The sequence below is a fragment of the Humulus lupulus genome, chromosome 6 (genome assembly GCF_963169125.1).
Source record: "Humulus lupulus chromosome 6, drHumLupu1.1, whole genome shotgun sequence".
NCBI lineage: Eukaryota > Viridiplantae > Streptophyta > Magnoliopsida > Rosales > Cannabaceae > Humulus > Humulus lupulus.
This window is the reverse complement of record NC_084798.1, coordinates 50,910,744-50,921,069: the sequence shown is the minus strand read 5'-3', so window position 1 is coordinate 50,921,069 and position 10,326 is coordinate 50,910,744. Positions and strand designations below refer to the sequence as shown.

Genomic DNA, 10,326 nt, shown 5'->3' with positions numbered 1-10,326 from the left:
ATGGTCCTAACTGCAGGAGTTAGGCGTCGTACGCCCCTTTGGAGTAGCCTTAGGAAGCATGGGGTTAAAACTACCCAAGAGTTCTTGGATCGAGCTGATCCATACATCAAGCACTAGGATGCAATTGCCAGCGAGGGACAGACCCCAAATAAGGATAAAGGGACTGAAGACCCCGCCAAAGCCGCCAATGGGTTGAAGCCCAACAGCAATGGCAAAGGCAAGAATGGGGGGGGTCTTTTCTCTGTCGACCTCCCCACCCCAGTAATGTTTCAGCCTCTGCCCATTCACTTTAAACTCCCTTCCAGACTGATCTTCACGAACTGTAACAGCTCCGAAAGGGTAGACTTCCACCACTGTAAATGGGCCAGACCAGCGGGACTTTAGCTTCCCAGGAAACAGCTTCAAACGCGAGTTGAACAACAAAACTTTCTGACCTTTCTCAAACACTCGCTCATGAATTTTCTGGTCATGCCACCGCTTATTTTTTTCTTTGTACAACTTGGCATTTTCATAGGAGAATAGCCTCATCTCCTCCAGCTCATTGAGCTGCGTTTTTCTAGCTTCTCCAGCAGCTTGGAGATCCATATTCAACTTTTTCAACGCCCAAAAGGCCTTGTGCTCCAATTCCACGGGAAGGTGACAAGCTTTCCCAAAAACTAGGTGATAGGGTGACATGCCCAAAGGGGTTTTGAAGGCCGTTCGATAAGACCAAAGAGCATCATCCAGTCGCTGTGACCATTCTTTTCGACTAGGATTCATCACCTTCTCCAAAATCCCCTTGATCTCTCTGTTAGATATTTCTGCTTGCTCGTTTGTTTTAGGGTGGTAAGCGGTGGAAACCTTGTGCGTGACACTATATTTGGCTAACAAAGCAGCCAATATCTTGTTGACAAAATGGGTTCCTTCGTCACTAATAAGAGCCCTTGGGGTCCCAAAACGTGTGAACACATGTTTATGTAAAAATTTCATTACCACTTTAGAATCATTGGTAGGACTCGCCACCGCCTCCACCCATTTAGAAACATAGTCTACTGCCACCAAGATATACAGATTTCCAAATGACTGTGGAAATGGACCCATAAAGTCAATTCCCCATACATCAAACAACTCAACTTCCAGGATGCAGTTCAGAGGCATTTCGTTTCTTGCTGAAATGTTTCCCACACGCTGGCAGCGATCACACTTCTTAGCAAACTCATGGGCGTCTTTAAAAATAGATGGCCAATAATATCCGGATTGAAACACTTTAGTTGCTGTCCGTTGTCCACCGAAATGGCCACCATATGGAGCGGAGTGGCAGTGTTCTAAGATGTTGGACACTTCATTTTCAGGCACACAACGCCTCATTATCCGGTCGGGACATTGTTTATACAGGTATGGCTCATCCCAATAATAAAATATGACATCGTGAAAGAACATTTTTAGCTGCTGCTTGTTTAAATCTGGGGGTTGTAATCCACTCACCAAATAATTCACCACATCAGCGTACCATGGAATATTCTCCTGGGTTATAACCAGAAGCTGTTCGTCTGGGAATGAGTCTTGAATTTGCATTTCTTCCTTGCTGTCAACACTTGTTTCCAGCCGAGACAAGTGATCAACCACTTGGTTCTCAGTGCCCTTGCGGTCGCGGACTTCGAGATCAAATTCTTGCAGCAACAATACCTAGCGAATGAGTCTCGGTTTGCAATCTTTCTTTGCTATCAGGTACTTAATTGCTGAATGGTCAGTGTACACGATCACCTTTGTTCCCACTAGATAAGATCTGAATTTTTCAAATGCAAATACCACAGCCAGCAGCTCCTTTTCAATGGTGGAGTCGTTTATTTGAGCATCAATCAACGTCTTATTCGCATAATAAATTGAATGGAAAATCTTTCCTCTTCGCTGCCCAAGGACTGCCTCAATGGAAAAATCACTCGTGTCACACATGAGTTCAAATGGTAAAGACCAGTTGGGAGCCACAATCACTGGAGCAGTTATTAATGCCTTTTTCAACTTCACAAATGCCTCATGACAATCATCATTAAACTCAAACTGGCGGTTTTCTTCCAGCAGTGAACAAAGAGGCTTTGAGACCTTTGCAAAATCCTTAATAAACCGCCTATAGAACCCCGCATGTCCCAAAAAGCTTCTAATACATTTAACAGTTGTCGGTGGTGGCAATTTTTCAATTACTTCCAGCTTCGCTTTGTCTACCTCAATGCCTTTATTAGAGACTTTATGACCCAACACTATGCCCTCTTTCACCATAAAATGGCATTTTTCCCAGTTGAGGACTAAGTGTGTCTCTTCACACCTCGATAAAACCTGCTCCAAATTGGCCAAGCAACTGTCAAAAGATTCCCCATAAACTGAGAAGTCGTCCATAAAAATTTCCAGTATACTTTCTGCCATGTCTGAGAAGATCGCCATCATACACCTTTGAAAGGTGGCTGGGGCGTTGCATAAGCCAAACGGCATCCTCCTAAAGGCAAAGGTGTCGTAGGGACACATAAATGTTGTTTTCTCCTGGTCTTCCGGAGCTATAGAAATCTGGTTGTAACCGGAATATCCGTCAAGAAAATAGAAAAATTCTTTTCCAGCCAGCCGATCTAACATTTGGTCAATAAATGGGAGCGGGAAATGGTCCTTCCAGGTGGCTTTGTTAAGCTTCCTGTAATCCATACACACTCTCCAACCAGTCACCGTTCTTGTGGGAACCAACTTGTTGTTGTCATTGGTCACAACTATAACTCCTCCTTTTTTAGGCACACACTGAACTGGGCTAACCCACGAACTGTCTGAAATAGGATAGACAATGCCGTAATCCAGCCACTTTATCACCTCCTTTCGAACAACTTCCTTCATAATTGGATTCAGCCTCCTTTGCTGCTCAACAGAATTGCTACAACCAGACTCCAGCAGAATTTTATGCATACACAGTGTTGGGCTAATACCTTGTATATCAGCCATAGTCCAGCCGATTGCTTTATTGTAATTCTTCAATAATTCCAACAATGAACCTTCAGCTTCAGCCTCTAAATATGCATAAATAATTACCGGTAGCGTTTCATTGTCCCCCAAATAAGCATATTTTAAATGGCTGGGCAATGGCTTCAATTCCAGCTTTGGTGGTTCTTGAATGGACGGCTTTGGAGGCTTAAAGTTTCCTTCAGACAGATTTAAAGACTCAGAATAGTTGCTGAAATTCCTGGCTGGTTTATATGACTCTACCCAAGTTACCTGAGACTCCTCTTCACTGCTAGAATCTTCATCATCTTCAAAAATCTTCACCCCCAAATCAGCTGTGCAAATTTCCTTGTTGAAAGTTTCCGCCACAAGTGTCTCAATTACACTTAAACTAGAGCATTCTTCAATTTCATCCGGAAACTTCATGGCTTTGAACACACTAAATGTAACTTGTTGATCATTCACCCTCATGGTGAGTTCACCATTTTGCACATCAATCAACGTCCGTCCTGTGGCAAGAAACGGCCTCCCCAAAATGATGGGTACTTCTCGATCCGCTTCATAATCAAGAATAATGAAGTCGGCTGGGAATATAAACTTGTCAACCTGTACTAACACGTCCTCAATCTTCCCTTTCGGATGAGCCATGGATCTGTCCGCTAACTGCAATGTAACTGTGGTTGGCCAAGCGTCACCAATACCCAGCTTCTTGAAAATAGACATAGGCATTAGATTAATACTAGCGCCCAAATCGCATAACGCTCTTCCCACATCTCTTCCACCAATATAACATGGGATCGTAAATCTACCTGGATCTTTTAATTTAGGAGGGATTTTACTTTTCAACATAGCACTGCAACCTTCTATGAGAGCAACAGTTTCGAACTCACCCAGCCTCCTTTTCTTCGTCAAAATATCTTTCAAGAACTTAACGTAATTGGGCATTTGCTCCAATGATTCCACCAAAGGTATATTGATATGGAGATGTTTCAATACATCCAGAAACCTCCTGAACTGCCCATCTTGCTGCTGTTTTTTAAAAGGTTGCGGAAATGGTGGAGGTGGCTTATGCAAAGTCTTTTCTGTAACAGAATGCTGACCCGATGCTGTATCAACTAGGCCAATTTCAGCAGTTGAACTTGCTGATTTTTTACTCGTTTCCCCTTCAGTTTGGATTGAAGTGGGCTCCCTGCTGCCTTCTGTTTTCTCATCATCATTTTCCAGAATTTTCCCACTTCGTAAATTAATTGCTTTGCAATGTTCTTTACCATCCCTCCTCGGATTCTCAGTGTCACTAGGAAAAGAACCTTGTGGCCTATTTTTCAGATCATTAGCCAGGTGCCCCAACTGAATTTCCAGATTACAAAGAGACACTGCTTGGCTCTGAATCACAGCATCATTCTTTGCCATATAATCCCTCATTAAACTCTCCAAAGAACTAGATTGAGAGCCTTGAGATTGGTGAGGTTGCTGAGCCCTTGGCTATTGAGAAAAACCTGGCGGAACTGACTGTTTCCCTTGTGCTGGCGCTCCACTTGAACTTGCTCCTTGACCCCCCCATGACAGATTCGGATGCTGCCTCCACGCTGGGTTATAAGAATTTGAGTATGGGTTTTTGTTGCGGTTGAAATTCTGGTTACCCACATAACAAACCGCAGCTGGATTTGAAGGACAGTTCTCAAACGTGTGCCCATCTCCACAATAAACACATGAGATGTCTCCACTTTGAATGGCAACAACTGGCTGAATGTTTCCTCCCAAACTCATATTCTTTAAAATGTTGGTCATTGAGGCCATTTGAGCTGTTAAAACCATTAAGGCATCTACCTCAAGAACTCCCGCCACCTTTCTACTTGTAGGAGCTCTAGTGTTGGACCATTGATAATTGTTGCTTGCAATTCTTTCCAAAATCTCAAATGCTTGGTTGTAAGACTTGGAAAGAATGGCACAATTGGCTGAGGCATCTAATACCATCCGAGAGGATGCATTGAGACCATTGTAGAACGTCTCCATTTGTATACAATGTGGTATGTCGTGGTGTGGACATTTTCTCAAAAGCTCTTTAAATCTTTCCCACGCATCACTAGTGGACTCATCTTCAAGCTGCTGAAAAGACATAATTTTGCTTCTGAACTTTGCATTTCTGGTGGGAGGGATGTATTTTCTTAGAAATTTCTCAGCCAAGTCATTCCAATTTGTAACGAAATCGGGAGGAAGGGTGTTGAGCCATGATCTAGCTCGGTCCCTTAAAGAGAACGGGAATAACTTCAGCCTTAACGCCGCTTCACTTACTCCTTGAAGCTTAAAAGAATCGCTCACCTCCAAAAATGAACGAAGGTGGAGATGAGGATCTTCCGTTGGCATCCCACTAAACTGCCCCACTGTTTGGAGCATTTGAAACATAACCGGCTTGAGCTCAAACTGAGGTGCTTGTATTTCGGGCCTCACAATGCCTGGATTGAGCTCATTAAACATGGGGGCAGCGTATTCCCGTATTTCTCTGGCTCTATCATCCGCAAAAACAATAGGATTAATTACATTCTGGGCATCCCCTTCGTCATCAACATGTTCAGCCATAGTGCCTCAGCTTTTAGCCTTTTGAGCCTTTCTCCTTTTTCTGAAAGTACGTTCAATCTCGGGGTCAATAGGAGCAAGTTCAAAGTCGTCTTGTTTGTTCATGCACTAGATGAAACCTGAAAGTATACAGCCAGAACAAACAGATTTAAAAACAAACAGAAATAAATTGCAAAATAGCTGATAATACAAAATTTTAATTTTCAATCCCCGGCAACGGTGCCAAAAACTTGTTGCGTAAATTTAAGCAATTAAAATGTGCAAGTATACACAGTCGGCAACGAGTAATATAGTAGTAAGTGAGTATCGTCTCCACAGGGATTTCAAATTAAGCAAATGCAAAACCAACTAAATAACAATTTAAAAGTAAAAGAAAAAGGAATTATGAGAATTAATGTAATATGGATCTGAAATTAAATGGTTGCAATTAATTCTAATTAAAATATAGCTAAGATCTCAGAAGAATTTAATTCAGGAAAAATATATGTGAATAAGTAGATCTGGATGGCTATTTCCCCCTATGTTAATCTGCCCAGTTGTTATAGCAATCGTTCAGCAATTATGCATAGAGTTAACAGATTTCACAATACGCCAGTAAGCTTTTTCCAAAACCCACTGATATAATTCCACAACTTAATTCAACACATTCCTATATTAAATCAGGTTGTAAAACACGCATTTAATCACCAAATCTCAGGTTATACAAGGTAGCAAAATATTCCTATTTCACTACTAAGAACTACCTAAACATGGCATTTCTCTTGCATCATTCAAGTTGATTCCACTAGATAGATTCTTTCCAAAATCAGATCTAGCTAGTTTAATTGTTAGTTATGGCCAGTAATCAACAATCATTAAACATTAATTTCACTTGAATGAACAAAGGCAAATTACTAAACTCATGCATTGCATTAATACTTCATCACATAGGATTCATAGCCACCCAAATCTCAAGGTGATTAGTTCATGTCTAAAATCAAGGTTACAAACCCAAGTAAAATTAATTCATCCATAGTAACACAGTTCACAGATTAGACAAATAAGTGTATACACTACAAAATGAGGAGTGTAGAAGAAAGAGATAGTAGCAAGTCTTGTGCTAAGTCCTCTTCCTAGCCGTGAGCTTCTTGACCTTCCTCTTCTGTGTATATCTCTCTGTTTTTCACTATTTTTCTCTGTACTCTGCCTCTTAATTTTTTGGTTAGTTGATAAAAAATGGTACTCCCCTTCTCTTTCGGCTGGGTCTTCTCTTAGGGTACTTTCCCTTACCCTAATTAGACAACCCATTTCTATCTTTGGTCCATTTCGTCTTGCCACCTTAGCCAGCTGACTTCATTCATTAAAATGGGTGCCACATAGGCGTTGAGGTAATTACTTAAGTGCAGCTGGCTTTTGTCCACGTCATCTTTCTTTACCGAGAATTGCTATGAGTCTGGCCTACAGCATCCGAGAAGCAATGCTCCCTTTTTGTCCCCTTTGTCTTTTGATTCCTTTCCTGAATGACAAAACACACAAATTTACATAAATATTTATAATTACTAACAACAACTCACAGACTCTTAAATGGACTCACTACTTAAGACATAAAGGTAAAATTTGAACAAATTTACAATTAGCACACTTTCATTACTCTTTTCAACCTAAAAACAAGTTCAAAGATCATAAAAATAACTCTAAATCATAGAGTTATCAGGAAACCAGAGGGAAGCAAGGGAGTGGTACAATGCCTCAATCACTAAGGCCAAGAAGGGTATGTCGAGGAGTGCTCCCACAGAAGAGTTGCAAATGGCCATTGATGTACAAGCTCAATCAGGTGATGAAGTCACCAAATAGGGTGTTGCCCAAAGTGAGGATGGAGACTTAGATCCTCGCTTTGGGGATTTTGAAGAAGATATAGGACCTGTCGAGGACCTTGAAGAGGTCCAACTTGACGAAGAGTTTCCGACCAGAGTTGTGAAGGTTGGCAAAAATTTAGAAACAACAACCAAATGCGCACTGGTGGAATATTTTAGAAAGAACCAGGAAGTTTTCGCCTGGTCGCATAAGGACATGGTTGGGATAGATCCTACGGTAATCAGCCATGTCCTGAACGTTGACAAAAGCTTTCCACCCGTGCAACAGAAAAGGAGGCTGCTCGATAAAGACAGATCAAAAGCCTTAAAGGAAGAAGCTGAAAAACTAAAGGAGAATGGGTTCATCAGGGTGGTGTTTTATCCGTCATGGGTCTCTAATCCAGTGCTGGTTCCCAAGCCGAATGGCAAATGGCAAACCTGTGTGGATTTCACAGACCTTAACAAAGCATGTCCTAAAGATTGCTTCCCACTCCCAAGGATCGACCAGCTGCTCGATGCAACTGCAGGCCATGAGATCCTCTCCTTCATGGATGCATACTCATGATACAATTAGATTAGTATGCATCCCCCTGACGAGGATCACACCAGCTATCGGACCGATTCGGGGTTGTACTATTATAAAGTAATGACCTTTGGACTGAAAAACGCAGGTACGACTTACCAGCGACTAGTTAACCACATGTTTAAAGAGTTGATCGGGATAAACATGGAGGTATACGTTGATGACATGCTGGTGAAGTCAAAAAAAGGCAGAAGGACATGTGAAGGATTTACAAGAGTGTTTCAATGTTCTGAACAAATACCAGATGAAGCTAAATCCTCTCAAATGTTCCTTCGGAGTAGGATCGGGGAAGTTCTTGGGGTTCATTGTCAATTCGAGAGGAATCGAAGCTAATCCTGAGAAGATCAAGGCCCTGATCGATATGAAATCACCAGTGAAGATCAAAGATGTGCAAAGTTTGACTGGAAGGATTGCCGAGCTCGGTAGATTTATTTCAAAATCAACAGATAAGTGTGTCCCTTTCTTTAATCTACTTAGAGGAAACAAGAAGTTCTAGTGGACTGAAGACTGCGAACAGGTTTTCCAAGCCTCAAAAGTCCACATGGCGCAGCCTCCCGTCTTATCAAAGCCTGTAGATGGGGAAACTTTATTCATATACCTGGCGATCATCGAATATGCTGCTAGTGCGGTGTTGGTAAGAGAAGAAGAAGGTGTACAAAAGGCGGTGTATTATGTGAGCAAGAGGTTAATCAGAGCTGAATTGAGATATCCTCCCATTGAAAGATTAGCCTATTGTCTAATTTTGGCCTCAAGGAAGTTACGTCCTTACTTCCAAGCCCATCCAATCACAGTCTTGACTGACCAGCCCCTTCGGCAAGTTTTGCAAAAGCCAGAGGCTGCTGGTCGTTTGTTGAAATGGGCAGTCGAACTTGGGCAGTTTGACATAACATACTCACCGCAAGCAGCAATAAAAGGAAAAGTCTTGGCTGACTTCATTGCTGGATTCACTGAACTCCCAGATTACGAGCAGGGTGAAAGGCCTAATGCACCTGAGCCTCAAGATGAAGCTCCTTCATTGAAACTATTCACAGACGGATCATCCAACGAATCCCATGCAGGAGCAGGAGTGATATTGACCAGAAGGGCATCGATTTCACTGTGCTATTAGGTTTGATTTCACAGCTTCAAACAATGAAGCTTAATATGAAGCCCTACTCGCTAGATTAAGGTTAGCCAAAGACATGAACATAAAAGTGTTGAATATCTACAGTGATTCACAGCTGGTAGTGAATCAGGTCTTAGGGGAGTACCAAGCACGAGGCCTAAAAATGGTGGCTTATCTGAACAAAATAAAGGATCTGTTGGCACAATTTGAAAAATATACCCTAAAATACCTCGAGATTAGAATTCAAACGCGGATGCCCTAGCCAAACTCGCGAGTGCAAAAGATGCTGACACTTTAAATATAGTGCCAATTGAGCGGCTATGCACACCAAGCATACGAGCAGATGAAACCAATATGGTGATCCAGTTAGCAGATACATGGATGGCACCGTGCTTAGAGTATCTCATGAGCGGCACACTACCAGCAGATAGAAACAAAGCCAGGACCCTTCAGAGACAGTTTGCAAGGTATATCCTGGTCGATGGTATTTTGTACCGAAGAGGATACTTGATGTCACTATTCAGATGTGTTACGCCAGAAAAGGCTAAAGAGCTGATGAAGGAGGTGCATGAAGGTGATAACTCTACAAAATAGAGTTATTTTACCACTTTTTATGTGCTAATTATTGCTTAATTCTTGAGTTTTTAATTGATTTATTAAGTTTTTAAGTAATTTTGAATTTATTAGGTTTATTTTAATTTTATAGATTTTTGTGTGTTTTTATAGTTATTTTGTTGTAAAATGTTGGAGTTAATTATTTGAATAATTGTTGTTTAATTTGAGGTAAAAAAATGTGGTATTATTGAGCTTAAATGTTAAATATAAATTAAGTTATAATTAATATTTTCAAAGAATTAAATTGATTTATTTTATAGTTGAAAATATTTTATTATGATTTATCTTATATTTATTTTGTAGGGAAATTTATGACACTTTTGGGCTTTGAAAAGAAAAGATATAAAGCTGAAAAAGATAGGAAAATGTGGCATTTATCCAATTGCAAAACCACCTAATTCAGCCCATGCCACTCCAAGCCCAAGGCCCAACCGCATCTGCCTTGTCCCAGCAAGCCCACCACCGAAACTTGTGGTCCTCCTTCCTGCCAAGTGCTTCCTTCAGCCTCCAAGAGCTCTTCTTCTTCATCTTCTCAACATCTTCTACACATATTTTTCTCTCTTTTCTCTACCATTTTCATCTTTTGAAGAGCATGTCAAGTATGTTATTTTGTAATTTTTATCTAGTTATGAGCTTCTAATCTTTTTCAAAGGTTATTAAGATGA

At 41.1% G+C, this 10,326-nt stretch overlaps 1 protein-coding gene and 1 non-coding gene across 2 annotated transcripts; one reads left to right on the top strand and one right to left on the bottom strand.

Annotated features, from left to right (window-relative positions):
* Positions 1 to 4,434: 4,434 nt before the first annotated feature.
* LOC133785073 (uncharacterized) lies at positions 4,435 to 5,529 on the bottom strand. Its single transcript, XM_062224334.1, has 2 exons — positions 4,886 to 5,529; positions 4,435 to 4,816 (listed from the first exon to the last, which is right to left on the bottom strand). The coding sequence occupies exons 1-2, from the start codon at positions 5,527 to 5,529 to the stop codon at positions 4,435 to 4,437; spliced, it is 1,026 nt and encodes a 341-aa protein (XP_062080318.1).
* Positions 4,982 to 5,088, top strand: LOC133787383 (small nucleolar RNA R71). Its single transcript, XR_009872409.1, has one exon. It is a non-coding gene; the product is annotated as a small nucleolar RNA R71 (small nucleolar RNA).
* Positions 5,530 to 10,326: the final 4,797 nt, after the last annotated feature.